This window comes from Portunus trituberculatus, chromosome 50, assembly GCF_017591435.1.
Source record: "Portunus trituberculatus isolate SZX2019 chromosome 50, ASM1759143v1, whole genome shotgun sequence".
NCBI classification, from domain to species: domain Eukaryota; kingdom Metazoa; phylum Arthropoda; class Malacostraca; order Decapoda; family Portunidae; genus Portunus; species Portunus trituberculatus.
In genome coordinates this window covers 27,530,377-27,554,215 of record NC_059304.1, presented here as the reverse complement: position 1 = coordinate 27,554,215, position 23,839 = coordinate 27,530,377, and the positions used below count along the sequence as shown (strand labels likewise).

The 23,839-nt window shown below is 37.5% G+C and overlaps 2 protein-coding genes across 5 annotated transcripts in view; one reads left to right on the top strand and one right to left on the bottom strand.

Annotated features, from left to right (window-relative positions):
- Window positions 1-6,309: 6,309 nt before the first annotated feature.
- Window positions 6,310-23,839, bottom strand: part of LOC123500117 (anaphase-promoting complex subunit 2-like) — a 91,045-nt gene continuing 73,515 nt past the window's right edge. For 2 of the 4 annotated variants that reach the window (XM_045248780.1, XM_045248781.1), the window contains exons 13-14: window positions 7,802-7,984; window positions 6,310-7,608 (exon numbers count right to left, since the gene is read on the bottom strand). In XM_045248780.1, coding sequence (XP_045104715.1) covers window positions 7,411-7,608; window positions 7,802-7,984 — 381 coding nt within the window. In that variant the 3' untranslated portion in view covers window positions 6,310-7,410. The other 2 variants (XR_006673180.1, XM_045248782.1) reach the window with 2 other exon arrangements.
- On the top strand, window positions 12,877-16,615 carry LOC123500118 (putative nuclease HARBI1). Its single transcript, XM_045248783.1, has 4 exons — window positions 12,877-13,412; window positions 14,241-14,392; window positions 14,496-14,575; window positions 15,103-16,615. Exons 1-4 carry the CDS (start codon window positions 13,410-13,412, stop codon window positions 15,393-15,395), a joined length of 528 nt encoding a protein of 175 aa, XP_045104718.1. The 5' UTR covers window positions 12,877-13,409; the 3' UTR covers window positions 15,396-16,615.

Here is a 23,839-nt window from a genome sequence, read left to right as displayed (position 1 = left end):
ATATATATATATATATATATATATATATATATATATATATATATATATATATATATTTGCAGTGGGTAATAGTGGAGTCAGGACACAATTAGTGTGAGTGAAATTGGGCATTTCCGTTTAAGGGTTAACTTGTGAATTATGCTTTGCAGTTAATTTCAGTACATTTAGTTTTAGTTTGGAATGCCTTTAGTTGCAGTTGCTTTATTATTTCCCTTTCTGCTTCTTCAACTTCTGCTATACTCACTTGCTTATATTTCTCTTCTTTGACTTTGTTACTGCCACTATCCTTTCCTTTGAAGTTCTTTAGGAGTTTAAGGCATACAGCAACTGCCCTCTTTGCTTTGAACCAATCAGAAAAATATTATAATCTTTGCAATATACTAAGTGGCTGTTGTGCTACAGCATGACATACAACTTTCTTCTCTCCATGATCATTTTCATTTATGACCTTGTACAGTAATACTCTGCTTAACGAACGTTCGTCTAACAAATTTCCGGTTTAACGTACTATATAAAGTTAGACCAAAAAGTCCGCATAACGTACAACCACATCCATTTTAGCGAATTTTCTAGGTTTGAATTTGCTGGGTGAGGGACCGAACGCGGCACCTTCGCTGTGAATGGCTGGCTCCCCGCCTGTCTCTAGTATGTAGCCACTAAACTCTTGTACCACCTGTGGCCCAATGGGACCGATCGCGATCTGCTATGTAGGTGCCTTCAACCGCCAGATGGGTTAATTATTTCACAGCAAGTTGGTCAACTGGAACGTACTTTTCTGCACGTTTTGTAAATATTAAATGGTTTAATAAAATAGTTATAATCTATCTAAGAATGTACTCGTGGCATATAAGCTAAAAAAGTGGAAATATTCATATATATGTAGAGCGCTCTTCTTTACCATCTCCATTTCTGGGACAAAAAATAAAAAAGATCATTAATAGTTTTAATGTAGTTTTAATGCCTTTTTCTTTCCATAAAAATCAATATGAATTATATTCATACAGAAAATCACAACAATTAATAGTCTTAAGAAATTAATAGTATAGAGGGTATTGTCTAACATGCACCGAGATTGTTCTATCGAAACGTAAACAAATCTAGCGTGTTAAGAGCCATCGCCACACTCGCTACACAACGACTTCACTATGGATAACACTATGGATATTAGTGAGGATGAACTTAGAAAATGGACAGTACCAACTCTGAGAAACTTTCTGAGATCAAAAGACATACCAAGTTCGCTTGTTGTGATTCAGTTAGGAAAATTCGGTTTCGGTAATGTTGGCCAGGTTATTTCAGCACAGACTCCGAAAATAGTTTTTTTTTTTTTTGTAAATGCTACTCAGTGATATTTGCTCTACGCTTTTTGAGTGGAGCATTATCCTATGCAGAAACTCTGACAATTTTGTGCTAAGGTATATATGTACTATTAGACTTACAAAAAATAATATGATGGGACACTGGTACATCCATATTTTGCACCATTAGGAAAATATATTTGCATATTTTTATGTCATTTTCAATCAGACACATAGCGAAATAACCAAACGTTTATATTATGAGGAATGTAGGCATGAATATCAATATATATATATTTTTCTAATAGGGCTTTCACAAGAGCGACAGTTCGGAGCGATAGGCAGGACTAACTTGTAAATTAAACCAGCTGGCGAACAATGTAAACTACACAGATCGCGATTGGTGCCATTCATCATATATTATGTTGTACAATGCAATATATTATTCATCTTGGCGTTTTACACCACTTGATATTGTGTGCAAATTGTTAATGAGAATTATTCGATTAGTTGTGAATAAATTGTATCGTACTTGACAAATGGTGGTGTTCCATGTCAAAACGTTTATCTGACATTGGCTCAAAACTGTAAACCACTCATTCACTGTAACTTGGTTGAATTTATACCAGAAGTACGGTGTGCTCTATGTTTGCACTTTTAACCCTTAATTACTTTCCGTCTGTTAAAGCGGGGGAAAATCACACCTGTCAAAAATGCTAAAAATATTTCTTCCTTATAAAAGCATATTTCTTTGTGTTATTCTGAGTAAAACAATGTAGCTTTCAACATGTTATGACCTCTGAGAGCAAAGTTATTGCATATGAAAAAAATTCTCCCCTAACCCATGGCAGAACCTGCCACTAAGAAATACCTCCCAAGCTTCGATAACACCGCTCTCTCTCTCTCTCTCTCTCTCTCTCCTTTTTGGGCATTTGAATGGGATCGATCGCGATCTGCTATGTAGGTGGCTTCAACCGCCAGATGGGTTAATTATTTCACAGCAAGTTGGTCAACTGGAACGTACTTTTCTGCACGTTTTGTAAATATTAAATGGTTTAATAAAATAGTTATAATCTTTCTAAGAATGTACTCGTGGCATATAAGCTAAAAAAGTGGAAATGTTTATATATATGTCGAGCGCTCTTCTTTACCATCTCCATTTCTGGGACAAAAAATAGAAAAGATCATTAATAGGTAAAGCGCAGTTTTAATGCCTTTTTCTTTCCATAAAAATTAATATAAATTATATTCATACAGAAAATCACAACAATTAATAGTCTTAAGAAATTAACAGTACAGAGGATATTGTCTAACATGCACCGAGATTGTTCTATCGAAACGTAAACAAATCTAGCGTGTTAAGAGCCATCGCCACACTCGCTACACAACGACTTCACTATGGATAATACTATGGATATTAGTGAGGATGAACTTAGAAAATGGACAGTGCCAACTCTGAGAAACTTTCTGAGATCAAAAGGCATACCAAGTTTGCTTGTGATTCAGTTAGGAAAATTCGGTTTCGGTAATGTTGGCCAGGTTATTTCGGCACAGACTCCAAAAATTGTTTTTTTTATAAATGCTACTCAGTGATATTTGCTCTACGCTTTTTGAGTGGAGCATTATCCCATGCAGAAACTCTGACAATTTTGTGATAAGGTATATATGTACTATTAGACTTACAAAAAATATTTTGATGGGACACTGGTACATCCATACTTTGCACCATTAGGAACATATATTTGCATATTTTTGTCATTTTCAATCAGACACATAGATAAATAACCAAATGTTTATATTATGAGGTATGTAGGCATGGATATCTGTATATATATTTTTTTAATAGGGCTTCCACAAGGGCGACAGTTCGGCGCGATAGGCAGGACCAACTTGTGAATTAAACCAGCTGGCGAACAATGAAAACTACACAGATAGCGATTGGTGCCATTTGATGTAAAAGTAGGAACTTTTGCACTTTCATGTCAAGAATATGCGAACTCAGATATATGAAATGATGTGCTAAACAGGAAAAGAAAAAGAAACCACATATTACAAGTATTGTGGATTTCTATAATTGGAATCTGGCAACTCTTATTAGCAATGGGATTCACGTGACTTGGCCGACAAGCACTGTCCTGTAGAGGCAACCATGGGTGATACACACCAGCGCATTGCTCGATGGGAATAGGCTACGTGAGGAGGTTTATGAACGTCGCTGTGAGGGTTGGTCTCCGTCTCCCAGATCACTATCAGAATCACTACTGCAGTCTTCACTTTCTTGTCTCAGTAAAAAAAATCAGTCTCCATTATCACTGTCCTCAATGTCATTACCTAGTAACACTGACATAACATCACTCGGAGTACCGTTTCCTCCCTCCGGGTCACGGGGATTGCCAGATGTTGCCTCGAAATGGGAAAAGATGACCTATTGTGAGGGAATATATGTCTCAAGGCTCAAGGAGGTGAGCGAGAAAAGATGCCAGATACCTCCACTTACCCCAGGACCAATAGTGAGAGGGAGAGATTCAAAGGTTTAGCGTGGAAAAAAATCACGATTCAGGGAACGATCCCCGCCTCTCCGCATGCGACGCTACAATCGTCCTGAGACAATCACCGTACTTTAAGGGTTAAGGGTGCAAATCCTTATTTGAAGTGGAACTGCGAATGTTTGAACAAGTATATTATTCCAATCTGCGGTTCAACTGGGGTAAATAAGTCAGTGTGGCTGTGATAGTGTCAGCTGGAGCCACAGTGTCCATTGTCCAGTGTCCCAGTGTGTGCTGTTGAGTGATTACTTACAGTATTGTTTACAGTAGATGTCATATATTAGAAGACCCAGACACTAGGTAGGGATTTTACATGAATTCTCATGTTTCCATTGTATTGTCATTTTCTTCACTAAAAACTTGGGGATACTTGGTTATTAATGGTAAAGGTACGTATATATATATATATATATATATATATATATATATATATATATATATATATATATATATATATATATATATATATATATATATATATTATATTTTTTTTAACCCATGTGGTATGTTGGGGACCAGCCCAGAATGCATCCCCTCTATTTCCATTATTTCCTATGGGAAAATTACGTCCCCTTAACGAATTTTCGCTCTATGAACAACTTTGACACTCCCTATCCTGTTCGTTAAGTGGAGTGTTACTGTACTGGGGATAACTTGTTATCTAGTTCACTATTTTGCCAAAGAAATTCAAGGCCATTCCACCAGATCAAACTTTTACAGTTTTTCTGCAGTCATGCTTCTAGATGCATGATCTGCTGGGTTCTGAGTTTCTACAGTTAGCTATGACTTTCAATGAGATATGCATTAGAGAAAGACTCCTGCCCATTACATCCTCTCTCTCTCTCTCTCTCTCTCTCTCTCTCTCTCTATATATATATATATATATATATATATATATATATATATATATATATATATATATATATATATATATATATATATATATATATATATATATATATATATATATATATATATATATATATATATATATATATATATATATATATATATATATATATATATATATATATATATATATATATATATATATATATATATATATATATATATATATATATATATATATATATATATATATATATATATATATATATAACCCCGTTTAACGAAGAGGTTACGTTCCTATAAAACACTTCGTTAAGCGAAACTTCGTTAAGCGAACCGATTATAACAAGTATAACCCCTGATTTGAACTTCCATTGAGAGTAAGCAAAGTGAGAGTGCATCATAGTACAGTAAAAGGTTTAATGAAAGTAAAAATTATGAAGTTAAATATTTAGGTAGTTTAATTTAAGGTATTATAATGTACACTAATGTATGTATGTACGTAACTTTATAATGTTGATGATCTTAACTTTATGAAGGGAGGGAGAGTGAAACGGGAAATACACTAACCGGCAACCTGTGGAATGTAAACAAAGTGCGCATCATGGTACTGCATACAAAACTTATGTACCACATTTCCACAAGGCTTTCCATTTTATCCATTGTAGAGTCATGAGTTCTGGTGGTTCTTTTAGCTTGCAAGGAAGATGAGGTCTCACTAGCCTTCTTAATAGAGTATCTTGACTTGAAAATAGTAGACAGTAGATGGAGTCAAGCCATGGTGGGAAGCAATGTTATTAGTTTTCTGGCCTCTCTCTTGTCTGTGAATAATACCCAGCTTCACTTCGAGAGTAAGACACTTCCTGATCTTCTTAGGAACGTTAGGCCACATAGCAGGGTGTTTTGGTGGTAAGTTGAACTAAGGAAGATGAGCTGCTGGTGACGCTGTTATGTTTTGACTGGGCAGTGAGTGGTGCGTGTGATCTTGATCTTGATCTTGATGCTACAGGTGACACAGAATTTCTTTTGAGTCAGGCCTTTGTATCGGCAGAGCCTGTGTTGTCCACGAGAGGCTTGATCTTGATCTTTATTCTATAGGTGTCTCAGGATTCCTCCTGAGGCAGGCCTTAGTACCAGCAGCTCCTGATGTACTGTATTCAAAAGCCTGTCAGCTTGCATGATACAGTGGGGCTTTTAAATTTGGAAAAAAATTACCTGGATAAAACTTTGTTAAAGTGAGTTTGGTGTTCGTTAAACGAGCAGATGGTAGTTAAATGAAACCTTCGTTATAGCGAAATTTCGTTGTGGGAACCTTCGTTAAACGGGGGTTGCCTGTATATATATATATATATATATATATATATATATATATATATATATATATATATATATATATAAATGTTGTGTGTGTCTGTGTATATCAGAGAGAGAGAGAGAGAGAGAGAGAGAGAGAGAGAGAGAGAGAGAGAGAGGAAACTAAGATGCCAGTCCTAAAGGAAAGGTAAAAATGTTAAGTGTGTGATGGTGAGGTGAAGGATGAATGAGTTTGAAAAATACACCAAAAAAAAAAAAAAAAAAAAAAAAAAAAAAAAAAAAAGGGAAATACATATCAGGAATTATACTGTGATAGGTTAGTATTTATTCATACAAAAACTACTGTATATAGTACATTTCCCTTAATTGTTTGTAGATATGGAATAATAATTCCATATCTACAAACAATAAAAATTCCAAACAAACTATTGCTGCAATCATTGGTGGGCAACATCCCGATAATTAACCAAGATAACTAATACAGTTTTGCATTATTGGTTATCTGAAATATCACATAATAATTATATTTCCTGTGTTACAATTTATCATTACCATCTACATTTTTGCTTTCAAACTAGCAATAATCAATATTTTTTTGTTTTGGGAACATAATCATACTGAAGTTTTCAATTTTCAATACCAAATGTAGTTATTTTACTTAAAACTTTATTAATAAAGGGACAATATATCCATTGAATTTGATTTCAGTATCATTACTGCTCATATCAGAATTTTGGAATGATCAGTAATTGAGCAATAAATTTACTCCCAGCTTTCAGTTAATGCCGATAAGATTCTTGTTATCAACTTATAGGTTATCATCATGATACTTTTCAGTATTGTACCCAGCCATAACCACAATGAACAATGGTTAAAGACAAATATTTCTCAAGACCAGTATAGAAATTCTTATTCAATAAACCTTACATGACCCAACTACTGTGCATTGACAAAGTACACTACTATGATATCCAAAACCAAAGAACAATGTGCCATAACGTTACCTTGTAACACTCACCAATAACCAGCGTGTAACCAATGCCTCTCTCTCTCTCTCTCTCTCTCTCTCTCTTGGAGGATTCTTCACAGAAATTTCTCTTTGTAATCTTGTTTGTCTTTTTGTTTCATAAATTCATTTTGTCTGACACTTTACTATTGAAGTGCTACAGATTTTTCACTATTTTCTTGGCCAGTTATGGATCAAATTAATTTGCCACACATTTTCAATATGGCAAATAATTTAAATAATGCATATTGCCCATCACAGAGAGCATCAAGTGACTCAAAACTTCATGCTTGTTTCCTCAACATACCAGTTTCTGCACCAACTCACTGATGCTTAAACACTAAACTACGATTGTTCTCTTCAATGTGAAGAAATCAGAAAACTATAGGAAACTTGCTTAATTCTTGGGAAGTTTGTAAAGTCCATTGGTGAAGATGAGGTGGTGTTGGCGCACTTTTCTATCCAAGAAGTCCCTCAGCTCCTGGGGACTACACTCTACGGAGCCCTGGACAAACATTTTGAGCATGGCATGAATACGCTCCAGGGGCAGAGAGTCTAGGTTGGTGAGCATGCCCACGATGTATGACCAAAACACCTGAGGAATGTGAAGGAAAGGCATAACAGTTTTGGTAAGGCTAGGCCAGTATGAAAAGAACATAAGTGTTTGCTCCGAAAATGTTAGCATGGATAAGTAACTAAACTGAACTGATATGACTGACCAATAAGTAATCTTGTTTTCTGCCTAATGATACAAATTAACACAAAAACAAACAAGATCTAAAACCAACCTGCAGCTCCTCCTCTCTCTGGTCCTGAGCTGAGGCCATGACACTCTCTGCCTCATCCTCCTCAATGGCCGGGGGTGCGATGTCAGGGGAAACTGCCCCTGCTGCTGCCACCAAGCCCTCATCCCCATCACCTTCCCCATCCACCAACACAAACACATCAGAATCCACCTCCTGCAACACTCCCTGTTGATGGGAATATATATGGTTAACTCTGTTATGGGCTGTTTTATTTATGCACCAGGATGCTAATCCTTCACAGGGTGGTCCACATGTACCACCACCATCACATACTCCCCCTTGCTCACCATTACCACACACACACACACACACACACACACACACACACACACACACACACACACACAGCGAGATTGGACCTACTTTTTACAAGGGGTATACTAATGAATGATGATATAAGATATAAGTGCCCATTGGGAAAGAGTGACCATGTAATATTAGAAATAGATATAGAAAAGGGAAAAAGGAAGATAGAGACGATTCATACAAAGGAGACAGATTAAACTACAGAAAGGCTGATATTGAGAACCTCAAGAGCTATTCTAAAAACGTAAACTGGGAGGAGATGGAAAACTCAGAAATGGTTCAAGAGAAATATAACTTATTTTTGGAAATATATAAAACAGAAGTCAGGGAATATGTCCCGAAATATACACCTAAAGAAGAAGGAAAGAAAGATTGGTTTAATGCAAGGTGTGCTAGGGCAAAGGAGAAACGAGATGGAGCATGGAAAAGGTGGAGGAAAAATAGAAATCCAGCAAATAAGGAAAACTTCAAGGCAGCGAGAAATTAATATGTTAAGGTGAGGAAGGAAGAGGAAAAGAACTTTGAAAAGGACATTGTCGAAAAATGTAAGGAGCAACCAAAATTGTTCTATAGATTCATAAATGGAAAAATTAGACAAAGAGAAACAATAGAAAGGTTAAAAAGAGAGAACGGGATGGTGGAAGACCCAAAAAGTATGGCAGAACTATTAAATAATAAATTCCAGGAGGTCTTTACTAAGGAATCCAAATTTGAAAGGCCACAGGGTAATAGAGAGACAGTCTATATGAAAGAGATTAAAGTAAACAAGCTTGAAATAAAGAATTAATGAAGGAACTGGATGAAGACAAGGCAATGGGACCAGATGAAGCCTCAGCCAGAATACTGAAAGAATGTAAGGAAGAACTAGCAAGTCCTATATACAACATCATAAAATGCTCAATACAAAATGGAACAGTACCAGTAGAATGGAAAAGAGCTGAGGTGGTTCCCATATATAAGAGTGGAAGGAAGGAAGAACCTTTAAATTACAGACCGGTATCACTAACTAGTGTAATATGCAAGATGTGTGAAAGAATAATAAAGAAACAATGGATCGAGTTCCTTGAAGACAACAAATTAATATCAAATTGCCAATTTGTTTTTAGAAAAAGACGGTTGTGTGTAACTAATTTATTGAGTTTCTATTCTAGAATAGTTGATAGAATACAAAAGAGAGAGGGATGGGTTGACTGTATTTATTTGGATTTAAAAAGGCGTTTGACAAAGTGCCACATGCAAGATTACTATGGAAGTTAGAGGAGAAGGGTGGCTTAAAAGGAAGCACATTGAGATGGATAGAAAATTATTTGAGGGGGAGAGAAATAAGGACGGTAGTTAAAGATATGAAGTCCAAGTGGAGAGCAGTAGAAAGCGGAGTGCCACAAGGGTCAGTATTGGCACCAATACTTTTCCTCATTTATATTAACGATACGAAACTGTGCAGAGTTATAAAGCAAAAAGAGGATTGTGAAATACTGCAAGAAGACCTAAATAATATATGGGAATGGAGCAAAAAGTGGGAAATGGAATTCAATGTGAACAAAAGCCATGTCATGGAAATGGGAAAGAGTGAAAGACGAGCCATGGGAATCTATAAGATGGGAGATGGAGTAGAACTGGAGAAAGTGAAAAAGGAAAAGGACTTAGGAGTGACAATGGAAGAAAACAATCAACCAGTAAGCCATATTGATAGAATTTTTAGAGAAACATATAATTTGCTAAGGAATATTGGAGTAGCATTTCACTAAATGGACAAAGAAATTATGAAGAAATTGATAAGTACTATAATAAGACCCAGATTGGAATATACAGGAGTAGTATGGACCCCTCATAAAAAGAAACACAAGGAAATTGGAGAGACTACAAAAAATGGCTACAAGAATGGTTCCAGAATTTGAAGGGATGACATATGAGGAGAGACTAAAGGCTATGGATCTACCAACCCTGGAACAAAGAAGGGAGAGAGTAGATCTGATACAAGTTTTTAAATTGATCAACGGAATGGACCAAGTGGATAATGAGAAACTGATCCTGAGAGAAGAATATGACATCCGAAGCACAAGATCGCATACTAAAAAGCTGAGAAAAGGAAGATGTCTGAGAGATGTTAAAAAATATAGTTTCCCGCAAAGATGTATTGAGATGTGAAACAGTTTAAATGAAGAAGTAGTGTCTGCAACGAGTGTGCATACTTTTAAAGTAAGATTGGATAAGTGTAGATATGGAGACGGGGCCACACGAGCATAAAGCCCAGGCCCTGTAAAACTACAACTAGGTAAATACACACAAAGAAAATTTGGTAAGAGAAATTGCGGAAAAAAAAGTGTAATTATTTTTGGACTGAAAGAAAAAAAAATTAAATATAGACCAAGAAGGGAAAAGGACGAAATGAAATCAATAAAAGACCTACTAAAACATCTAAATGACGAGGATAGACAGAACTTAGAAGAGGAAGTAGAAGAAATCCATAGAATGGGACCATATCAAGAAGGAACAGTGAGGCCAATTAAGATATTACTAAAATCACAAGCAGCAGCAGAAGTACTATATAGAAAAACAAAACTCAGAGAAACAGAAGGTTGCAAAGATATATATATATATATATATATATATATATATATATATATATATATATATATATATATAAAAATAAAAATGAGGAGGAAAGGAAGAGACACAACGAACTGGTGGCAGAAGCAAGAGAAAAAAAATAATGAATGGGCAGAGGAGGAGAAGAAGGCTTTTTTTTGGAGAATTATAGGAGACAGGATAAGGAAATGGTATATAAAAGAGAAAGAAGAGAAAAAATGGAGCAAGTTTAACTAAAAATGATAAGAACAAGAGATTAAAAATGATGTATACAAACATAGATGGGATTTTATCTACTAAATTAGAATTAAGAGATTATATAAAGAAAGAAGAACCAGATATTGTATGCCTGGTGGAAACAAAGTTAAATGAGGCAATAAAAATAGACATAGATAAAAGGTATAATATATGGAGGAGAGACAGAGTGGGTAAAGGAGGAGGAGGAGTCATGATGATGTTAAGGAAGGAGATAGTGGTAAATCAAGTGGAGTTTGGGAAGGAAAATCAGAAATACTGTATGTTAAGATGCATATTAATAAAAAGGAGTTAACAATCATTGGAACATATGTGCCACCAAAACAAACTCATGGACTAACCAAGAATATAGAGACATGATAGATGACACAATAAGGAGTCTTACAAGAATCATTAAAGAAAGGAGAAAAGTGATATTGGTAGGAGATTTCAACTGTAAGGAGGTGGACTGGGAAAATTATGAAAGTGGTATGGGGAAGATGCCTGGGAGATAGATTCCTGAACCTAATGATAGATAATTTGATGGTCCAAAGAGTAAAGGAAAACACAAGATTCAGAGGAAACGATGAGCCAGCAAGATTAGACCTAGTTTTACAAGGGATATACCAATTAACGATGATATAAGATATAAGTGCCCATTGGGAAAGAGTGACCATATAATATTAGAAATGGATATAGAAGAAGGAAAGGAAGATAGAGATGAATCATACAAAGGAGACCGATTAAATTACACAAAGGCTGATATTGAGAACCTCAAGAGCTATTTTAAAAACGTAAACTGGGAGGAGATGGAAAACTCAGAAATATACAAAACAGGGAATATGTCCCGAAATATAGACCTAAAGAAGAAGGAAAGAAAGATTGGTTTAATGCAAGATGTGCTATGGCAAAGGAGAAAAGAGATGGAGCATGGAAAAGATGGAGAAGAAACAGAAATCCAGAAAATAAGGAAAACTTCAAAACTGCAAGAAATGAATATGCTAAGGTGAGAAAGGAAGAAAAAAGGAACTATGAAAAGGATATTGTTGAAAAATGTAAGGAACAACCAAAATTGTTCTACAGATTCATAAATGGAAAAATAAGACATAAAGAAACAATAGAAAGGTTAAAAGGAGAGAACGGAATGGTGGAAGACCCAAAAGTATGGCAGAACTGTTAAATAGTAAATTTCAGGTGGTCTTTACTAAGGAATCCAAATTTGAAAGACCACAGGGTAATAGAGAGACTGTCTATATGAAAGAGATTAAAGTAACCAAGCTTGAAATAAAAAGTTGATGACGGAATTGGATGAGGAAAAGGCAATGGGACCGGATGAAGTCTCAGGCAGAATACTGAAAGAATGTAGGGAAGAACTAGCAAGTCCAATATACAACATCATAAAATGCTCAATAGAAAATGGAACAGTGCCAGTGGAGTGGAAAAGAGCTGAGGTGGTTCCCATATATAAGAGTGGAAGGAAGGAAGAACCTTTAAATTACAGACCGGTATCACTAACTAGTGTAATATGCAAGATGTGTGAAAAGTAATAAAGAAACAATGGATTGAGTTTCTTGAAGACAACAAATTATTATCAAATAGCCAATTTGGTTTTAGAAAAGGTCGGTCATGTGTAACAAATTTATTGAGTTTCTACTCTAGAATAGTTGATAAAGTACAAGAGAGAGAGGATGGATTGACTGTATTTATTTAGATTTAAAAAAGGCTTTTGATAAAGTGCCACATGAAAGATTACTATGGAAGTTAGAGGAGAAGGGTGGCTTAAAAGGAAGCACATTGAGATGGATGAAAAATTACTTGAGGGGGAGAGAAATAAGGACGATAGTTAAAGATATGAAGTCCAAATGGAGAACAGTAGACAGCGGAGTGCCACAGGGGTCAGTATTGGCGCCAATACTTTTTCTCGTATATATAAACGACATGCCAGAGGGAGTGAACAGCTACATAAATCTGTTTGCTGATGATGTGAAACTGTGCTGAGTCAATAAACAAAAAGAGGGTTGTGAAATACTACAGGAAGACTTACGCCCCATTTCTTAAACAGTGTAATCCTGGGATACCATGTAGTAAGTTAGGTGGACACACAGAATCCGATTTCTTAAAAGAATCTGACCCGGTTCTGTACCTGGCTAGGATCCCACAATATTGGAACATTCGGGTGTTGACCCAGCACACAACGTCGGGCAAGGATACCCACCCGAAAGAGAAAAACGAAATGTAAGAAATGTATTCATGATGTATAAAATCACTTCAGAGTAAACAATATATATGTTATTTTTCTGAATTTTGTTAGTATTTCTCTATTCTTTAAAAGCAGTAACCCTATAATCACTAATAAAATGTTTTAAGACAACATGCATGGTCGCGCTGGGATTGTGGCGCGTCACAAGCAAAACAAACTTCATCTGCTGAGCTGCACCAAGCTGGGAATTACTTCGTAATAATGGTACGTATGATATATAAATATATGTAAAATAGTCAAAATAAGGAGCATCATGCAAGGAGTGTCCGAATGTTGCAGCATGGTTAGAAGTGAAACCATCAAACCCACCTGCCACTCAGAAACAAAAGTTACTACGACGCCTCATCATATTACTACAATTAATTCCAGTTATTTATTTTGCACTTTCGGCCCTTATACAAAAGGTTTAAGCTCACACGTCCCTCTACTATCAGCAGTAGGTATGACAGGTTGATTGTAAACACCACAACCCCGCTGATTAGTAGGTTAGCTTGATATGCCGTGGAGGGAGGAGAGGGATTCATCCCCGGTTAAAATTAGGTTATTTTTGTTTATTATAACAGTGGAAAAGCATAACAGATAAACATATATACATGAGAGAGAGGGAGCGATGTAAATGCTGTTAAAAGTGAAAGAGCTGTGAAGAAGGACCGGGGAAACAAGGTGAATGGGAGGGACGTGGATAATGGTGGAGTTGCGCTTTTTCTATTACCTATATAATATTCTGAAACATATTTTGTCTTGAAATAGGCCCGATTAGGTCAGGTTAGGTCAAAGCAAGGTTAAGTTAGGTTAGCTTATGTCAAGGTGAGGTTTATACATTTACCATTACCACATGATAGTCTAATTTACTATTATTATAATAATTGTTGTTAGGTTAAGATAATTACATTGTCATTTATTACATATTATTATTATTATCATCATTAGTATAATTGCCTGTACATGCCTGTACATGAAGCACATACTTAATGCATTACTTTGTTTTAAATACAGTTAAGTGTATATGTAATCATGTATTACCTATTTCAGGCCTTAGAACTTTTCTGTGGCATTGTTAATCTCCTACAAGAACTTGACTATGAGGAAATAGAAGAAATTCGGCGCTTGAGATTACCACGTACAGTACTACGGGATCGCAGTAACCCAATGGTATACCTCACGGAAGAGGAATTCATCCAAAGGTAATTATCCCATTCGTGGTAGTTATATGCTTCTATCTATTTATAATTATATATTGGCATCTTTTTTTGTGGAACATTTCTGAAAGATTAAAAATCCCAACAGGTATCGACTATCAAAGGATGGCGTAAGGGATGTGCTTGAAGAGATCACACCCTACTTGGGAAGAATACGAGATGGAAGAGGTAAGACAATCTATAACAGTAATTATATTTTATATGTATCATTACTTAAGTTTACTATAGAACGATGCTTACATATGTTCTGCCTATCTGCCACCGTATCGGAGGCAATTTAATGAGATGAAGTGAGGGAACTTGAAGCCTTTCTGCTGTTTTTTTATTTTATTATTTTTTTTGTGCGGTTGTATAAGGAGACCTAAGGGAATGAGTGAGGGGATGGGTATAACTATCAACATTAAGATGCCATTTTTGCATACAGTATGTATTACTTTATGCTTAATTATTGCTTAAATGTTTTCTACGAATGCTATCCCTTCCAAGCTCTTTGATTTCTTGATACATGTACCTATGTATCAGAGGCTCCCATCATTTTCTATGACTCGCACACTTAGAAATTTTTTTTTAATGTTAGACATATGTATCAGTCTATCTATCTTAATATCTACCAGCAAATTTGTTTATGTATTGTCCTTCTCAAATAGCCAGACCCAAAGTTTTCTGCTTCCTAAAAGTTTATAAACTCTTTGCAGGAATTAGTGTGCCGCAGTACCTGCAGCTTCTTGTGTCGCTTCGCTATATGGCGACAGGAAACTTCCAAATCACGCTCTCAGATTGTGCAGAGATGTCGGCAGCATCCATTTGCAGATTTATGAGGTGTATTGCAACAGCAATTGCCTCAACTGCCCCACGCCACATACACTTCCCTGATCATCAAGAGACTTATGCCATTGTCAATGAATTCTACAGGATTGCTCAACTACCTGGAGTAATTGGCTGTGTTGATGGAACTCAGATAAAAATCAAAAGTCCAGGGGGGGGATGATCCTGCACATTACCGCTGTAGGAAGGGATTTATGCCCCTGAATGTACAGGGTGCATGTGATGCAAAATTAAGGTTTACAAATATTGTATGTAGTTGGCCTGGCTTCACACATGATGCAAGAATGTTTGAAAATTCCAGAATTTACACAAAGCTTGAACAGGGAGGATATTCTGGGCATCTGTTGGGTGACAGTGCATACCCATGTACTCCTTTTATACTAACTCCAATACTAAATCCTAGAAATGAAAAAGAAGAGAGATACAACGCAGCACACATTAGAACTAGGAATACTATAGAAAGGGCTTCTGGTGTGTGGAAGAGAAGATTTGGAATCCTAAGTATTCAAATGTAGACCAAGCTTGGTACCACAAAGCTTATTATCATGGCATGTGCTATATTGCATAATATTGCTATTTCAAGGCGGTATCCACTTGTAGATAAGCCATGCTGCCCAGAAGGCAATGATGTTAATGAGGTTAGACATGCTGCTGCTGCTGCTGACGATGAAGATGATGATGATATAAATGGTGGTGAAATGGAAGTTGATGGTGCTTAGGGGGGTGCTAACAAGAGACGGTTGCTTATCGAAAGGTGGTTTTAGGTCAGGGGTGGCAGGGAATGGCTGTTGGATTTAACATTCTGAGTAGACATATCTGATATGTTGAATGAACTGAAATTAGATTTGCAAGGAAAACATATAACTATAGTTGACATGATTAGTGATGTGACATCAAGCAGAAACTAAAACTAGTGTCTTCACAGCTACAGCAACGTGCACTGAGAAATTTCAGAAATATGATATCAGAACTGGAAAATGAAGGTAAACAATGTGATCAGTTTAACAGTGGTCGCTATACTGAACAGGTACAATATCTCGCCTCAGATTTTGACGGGTTTTCAAGATAGAGCAGCAATGGAACCTGTTGCAACATATATGTATCATACACAATCTTACCCTTCCTACCCATATTCTTACCTAATACTTATAGGGAGAACTCTACCAGTTTGTGCTATTTCACAATAGTTTATGATCTTTTATTGATAAACTTTCCATCTCTGTTCTTTCAATGTATATTTATGTGTATAATTTCTAAGTGGAAGATGACATATACAGAGAAATGTACACCTCAATGGGCAATGTAATGTTTTTATGTTTGGTTGTGTTGTGGAGATACAATTAAAATGTACAAGTATAAAATAAAATAACAATGCTACACTTCGTTATTCTTTATTTTTATTTTCTTCAGTGGTACCTTATGGTAGTGGTTGGTGTATACCAGCTACCCTTTCAAGGGCTGCAGCATTCTCTGCAGCAGATGCCATTCTGTCAGCCGCCGACCCAATTTTATCGGCAGCAGAAGCTACGCTGTGCAGCGTTGTCGCCGCATTTGCTGCAAGGGCCTCAAATGTTGAGGCCAGTTCATCACGAAAGTGTTTCTGCTGCTTGGCACACCTGCCATAAGCAGCAGATTTGCTTTCTGCTGCCTTCCTCTTTCATCCTGTGAAGGACTGGTTTTGGGTGGCAGCTGTGGCACTACTGCTGCGAGCAGAGCAGGTGCCTTTTTTTAGGTCAGGATGAGCGGAGGTTCTAGCACCTGGGAGGTCCACATCATCTTCCGCATCTATAAGTTCTGCAAAATAGATAAAACATATAAGTTACACATCTTGAAATATTTTCACTAATCCCCACTTCACCCCATGCTCTATTCATACATACATCTTGTGGGGTATGCATACATTATACATACATTCATACATACATTCTCTTACTCTTGCCATCTCGAACTCTCTCACATTACCTAATCTAACTGACCAGTCTCAGGCAAAAAATTAAATTACTTGTATATACAGCAAAAAAAGGTTAATTGAGAACATAACAAATTGATAAATTTCCTCGAAGGCAGTTAGTACTGAAGGCATTCAAGCCAAGACATCATAACACTTCTTCCATAAAATCCTACATTTTAGTATCCACTTATTTAGCCCGATGGGTGTTATAACTGAGAAAGCTTAACCAAAAAATTGTACTTTCAATAACCAATGAGAAGAAAGTATTGTTAATTGCTATTACTTAAAATATGAATAACTGACATACCACAGTCTTCACTCCTGATGATAAGTGGACTGCCAGGGTTGCTGGCTGCTGTCCAGCAGCTTCAGGTGTGTCAGCTGTAAACACAAAATTATATATTTATATTATATTGTGATATATTATATTAAGTAAAAATTTTGTTTTACATATTCCACATGCATGGGAAGCCAGTTCTGCGGATCAATGTACCTTTGTGATGAACAATTGCACGTTCTTGCTAGCAATTATATTTACTTGAAAAACATTGAAACTACACATCTGGTTAGGTTAAGTAAGGTTAACAAAAATGTGTAATTGTTCATCGTTGTGGTATTGGGGCAGGAGTGTCGGTTGTGGGGCCGGTGTGACAAGGGTGTGGGACCATAATGACTTGAAAGCCATGCATGCACTCCTGTTTTTTTTAGTTTTTATTTTAAACATGTTAAAAAGTTCATAAAAAATAAGTTTTTCAACTCACCACATTCCAGTGCAGTGGAATTGAGTCGGGCCAGCACGCGTGCTTCCACAAATTCACTATCAAAAATGTCGTCAGGTACTGGCAGCCTATTATTAAGGATCAGTTGTACAATCAGCGTTACCTCATCAGCTGGTTTTGGTGGGGCTGGTGGTGGCCCACCACCAGTCTGATGGGTTTCCCGGATGTACCTGCTGTGATCCTTCTTCACTCTGTAAAAACACACCCATTAATTAATTATTTTTTACTTTATTTATTTATGTATTTATTTACTTAGTTTTGTTTTGCAGACACTACTACATTCAAAGCTACATGAATAGTCTTACATTATGTTAGGTTATATCATTTAAGTTTGTGTTATGTTAAGCTAAGTTTCTTAGGGTTGAACATATTGAACAATGATGTAGTGAATTAGTGAATTTAGTGATATGACACAAAGTTATCCTAACCTAACCTATTAATAGTTTGAGGAAGAAAATGCATCTGAGAAAAATTTCTTACAAAATGTGCACTTCCTAATATCCAACTAGTTTTCTTCTCACACAGTTTTCCTGTTTTGTAAAATAATACTGTTTGCTTTGGTTTGGTTTGGGTTTCTTTAGGCTAGGCCATGATTTCGTTAGATTAAGGTTAGGTAAGTTTGTTAAGTTATATTTGGTCACCTCTCAATATTTTTTTCTGGTAGATTTACATGTTTTTGACTGATTTATCCTAACAGATTTCGTTGCAAATCTACCTAGTTTTCATGGGGGGAGGGGGTAATACTAGCCACCTTTACCAATAGTAGTAAAAATACAGTAGTAAACTAATTCCTAAATCATAACAATTACATCAAAACTTCTCATGTTTTCAACCTTAATTTACCAAATGGTGGATGCTTTTCCCTCATTTTCATACTTACTTGTTCTTTAAGTATTCCCAAGTCCTCTTCAGCTGATGAGTATTCTTGGGCTCTGCCGTGGAGAAACATACATTGAAGTTCTTAGTTATTGTCTCCAACACAGCTTTTCTCTCCAGTATACTAGTGTAGTTTGAAGGTTTCGTGTGTACCACAAGGTGATCTCTAATTTGTCTCACGAGATACAACTTCTGGGCGTAAGAGAGTGGTGTGCCTTTTAGGTCCCTGGTAGCCATGGTGTTGTTCAGCTGCGAGAAGCGTGTACACTCCAGCATGAACTGGCTGAAAATGGCGCTTTGTTTACATCAGCTGATACACAGGCTTGCCAATCTTCTACGAGGAGGGGTACCAACACTTGTGAATTGTCCGCATTTCTATGGGATGCTAGAGTACGAGTATCATTGTCTACCTAACAACACACGGGTCGGTGCGCCAGCGTTTAAGAAATCAAAACTTAGGTTTCGGGTGCTACCACACCAAAGTGGTGTGCTGACCTACGAAACAAATTTTTAGAAGTTTAAGAAAGCGGCCATTAAACAAGATCTGGAAATGGAGTAAAAAATGGGAGATGGAATTCAATGTGGACAAAAGCCATGTCATGGAAATGGGAAAAAGTGAAAGACGACCAGTGGGAATCTATAAGATGGGAAATGGAGTAGAACTAGAAAAAGTAAAAAAGGAAAAAGACTTGGGAGTGACAGTGGAAGAAAACAATCAACCGGTAAGCCATATTGATAGAATTTTCAGAGAAACGTATAATTTGCTGAGGAATATTGGATTAACATTTCACTATATGGACAAAGAAATGATGAAGAAATTGATAAGTACTAAAATAAGACCTAGACTGGAATATGCAAGAGTTGTGTGGATTAAAGAAACACATAAGGAAATTGGAAAGACTGCAAAAAATGGCTACAAAAATGGTTCCAGAATTTAAAGGGATGACATATGAGGAGAGACTAAAAGCTATGGATCTACCAACCCTGGAACAGAGAAGAGAGAGAGGGGATCTGATACAAGTTTATAAATTGATTAACAGAATGGATCAAGTGGATAATGAGAAACTGATCCTGAGAGAAGAATATGACATTCGAAGCACAAGATCGCATAGTAAAAAGCTGAGAAAGGGAAGATGTCTGAGAGATTTTAAAAAATACAGTTTCCTGCAAAGATGTATTGAGATGTGGAACAGTTTGAATGAAGAAGTAGTGTCTGCAACGAGTGTGCATACTTTTAAAGTAAGATTGGATAAATGTAAATATGGAGACGGGGCCACACAAGCATAAAGCCCAGGCCCTGTAAAACTACAATTAGGTAAATACACCAGACGCGGTCGAGGAAGGTCGCACTGGAGCCGTTCCGACAATCAGCTGATCTTCACTACTTTTTTTTTTTTTTTTTTTTATGTTGGGAAGAGGGCCAGCCAAGGGCAAAATAGAGAAAGTTAGAAAAAGGCCCACTTGAGCACTGGCTCTCCAAAGAGTACAAAAGGTGCCAAAACCGTCAGCCAGAATTAGGGGAGCAAATGCCTCGATACCTCCCTCTTAAAAGAAGACAAGTTGTAGGAATTCGGAAATACAGATGCAGGGAGGGAGTTCCAGAGTTTACCAATGAAAGGGATGAATGATTGAGCGTACTGGTTAACTCTTGCATTAGAGAGTTGGACAGAATAGGGATGAGAGGAAGAAGAAAGCCTTGTGCAGCGTGGCCGCAGGAGGAGGGGAGGCATGCAGTTAGCAAGATCAGTAGAACAGTTACCATGAAAATAGCGATAAAATATAGAAAGGGATGCAACATTTCGGCGGTGAGAAAGAGACTGAAGACAGTTAGTCAGAGGAGGGGAGTTGATGAGACAAAGAGCTTTCGATTCCACCCTATCAAGCAAAGCTGTGTGACTGGAACCCCCAAACATGCAAAGAGTACTCCATACAGGGACGGATAAGGCCCTTATACAGAGTAAGCAGTTGGAGGGGCGAGAAAAACTGTCGGAGACGCCTCAGAACACCTAATTTCATAGAAGCTGTTTTAGCAAGAGATGAGATGTGAAGTTTCCAGTTAAGATTATGAGCAAAGGACAGACCGAGGATATTCATTGTGGAAGAGGAGACAGTTGAGTGTCATTGAAGAAGAGGGATAGTTGTCTGGAAGGTTGTGTCGAGTTGATAGATGGAGGAATTGAGTTTTGAGGCATTGAAAACTACTAGATTTTCTCTGCCCCAATCGGAAATCTTAGAGAGATCGGAAGTCAAGCGTTCCATGGCGTCCCCGTGTGATCTGTTGATTTCCTGAAGGGTTGGACGTCTCTGAAAGAACATGGAAAGATGTAGGGTGGTATCATCAGCTAGAAGTGGATAGGGCAAGAAGTTTGGTTAAGAAGGTCATTAATGAATAATAGAAAGAGAGTGGGTGACAGGACAGAACCCTGAGGAACACCACTATCAATAAGTTTAGGAGAAGAACAGTAGCCGTCTACCACAGCAGCAATAGAGCAGTCGGAAAGGAAATTTGAGATAAAGTTGCAGAGAGAAGGATAGAAGCTGTAAGAGGGCAGTTTTGAAATCAAAGCTTTATGCCAGACTCTATAAAAAGCTTTTGATATGTCTAACGCAACAGCAAAAGTTTCACCGAAATCTCTAAAAGAGGATGACCAAGACTCAGTAAGGAAAGCCAGATCACCAGTAGAGCGACCTTGACGGAAGCCATACTGGCGATCAGACAGAAGATTGTGAAGTGACAGATGTTTGAGAATCTTCCTATTCAGGATAGATTCAAAAACTTTAGACAAGCAAGAGATTAAAGCTATAGGACGGTAGTTTGAGGGGTTAGAACGGTCACCCTTTTTAGGAACAGGCTGAATGTAGGCGAACTTCCAGCAGGAAGGAAAGGTAGAAGTCGATAGACAAAGTTGGAAGAGTTTGGCCAGGCAAGGTGCAAGCACAGAAGCACAGTTTTTGAGAACAATAGGAGGGACCCCATCAGGTCCATAAGCCTTCCGAGGGTTTAGGCCAGCAAGGGCATGGAAAACATCATTACGAAGAATTTTGATTGTAGACATGAAATAGTCAGAGGGAGGAGGAGAGGAGGACAAGCCCAGAATCGTCCAAGGTGGAGTTGTGAGCAAAGGTTTGAGAAAAGAGTTCAGCTTTAGAGACAGAAGAGATGGCAGTGGTGCCATCAGGATGAAATAAAGGAGGAAAGATGAAGAAGTGAAGTTATTTGAGATGTTTTGGCTAGATGCCAGAAGTCACGAGGAGAGTTTGAGTTTGAAAGATTTTGACATTTCCTATTTATGAAAGAGTGTTTGGCAAGTTGAAGAACAGACTTGGCATGATTCCGGGCAGAGATATAAAGTGCATGAGATTCAGGAGATGGAAGGCTCAAGTACCTTTTGTGGGCAACCTCTCTATCATGTATAGCACGAGAACAGGCTGAGTTAAACCAAGGTTTAGAAGGTTTAGGTTGAGAAAAGAATGAGGAATGTACGCCTCCATGCCAGATACTAACACCTCTGTTATGCGTTCAGCACAAAGAGATGGGTCTCTGACACGGAAGCAATAATCATTCCAGGAAAATCAGCATAATACCTCCTCAGGTCCCCCAACTGGCAGAGGCAAATGCCAGAGGCACCTTCGCTTTGGGGATCCTGCGGAGGGATTGGAAAAATAGGACAAGATACAGAAATGAGATTGTGATCGGAGGAGCCCAACGGAGATGAAAGGGTGACAGCATAAGCAGAAGGGTTAGAGGTGAGGAAGACATCAAGAATGTTGGGCGTGTCTCCAAGACGGTCAGGAATATGAGTAGGGTGTTGCACCAGTTGCTCTAGGTCATGGAGGATAGCAAAGTTGAAGGCTAGTTCACCAGGGTGGTCAGTGAAGGGAGAGGAAAGCCAAAGCTGGTGGTGAACATTGAAATCTCTAAGAATGGAAATCTCAGCGAAAGGGTAGAGGGACAGAATGTGCTCCACTTTAGAAGTTAAGTAGTCGAAGAAATTACTATAGTCAGAAGAGTTAGGGGAGAGATAAACAGCACAGATGAATTTAGTTTGAGAGTGACTGTTAAGTTGTAGCCAGATGGTGGAAAATTCGGAAGACTCAAGAGCATGGGCACGAGAGCAAGTTAAGTCGTTGCGTACATAGACGCAACATCCAGCTTTGGAATGAAAATGAGAATAGAGAAAGTAGGAGGGAACAGAGAAGGGGCTACCGTCAGTTGCCTCAGACAGCTGTGTTTTGGTGAGGAAAAGAAGATGAGGTTTAGTAGAGGAGAGGTGGTGTTCCACAGATTGAAAATTTGATCTAAGACTGCGAATGTTGCAGAAGTTAATGTAGAAAAAGTTGAGGAAGGTGTCAAGGCATTTGTGGTCTTCAACAGGAAAGGTGTCCGACCTGGGGACATTTTTGGTCCCCTCCCCAGAGGGGGACTCCGAGGTGTTGTTTATTTCGGGTCCCATTTTTCTTTTAAATTTTCATTTGGAGTGAATGGTGTATGTGTGGTAAGTGCATGTAGTTTTGTGTGAAGGAGAGCTGTCTTTAGAGGGTAGGTTGTGACTACTCCCTTGAGTTGTGAGACACAAAGGGAAACATTCAACGAGATCACAACTAGCTTTAATGGAAGGTTCACAGCACCTCCTGAACTAGTGCTATTAGATCTCACTGGGAGTAAGTTATTGTTTCGGTAGGTTGTATACTTTTTACAGTGTTGTATAGTATTTACAGTGGCCTGGGCAAGTAGTGTGGACTCATTTTTCATGAACTCAACTGTTAAAGAATCATGAGTAAAGAAGAAATTCAATCAAAATGCAGATATGAGACTAGGGAAAGAATGAAAGATGATGATGACTATGTTGATGAGGGAGAGAGCGCATTCGAAGGTTTCAATACGGTGAATACTTCACTACTTAAGAGAGTGTTGATTGTTAAATGTAAACTAGATAAATTGATAAAGGAGAGTATGGAAATGAAAGAGAATGAAAAACAAGAAAAAGTTTATAAAACTGA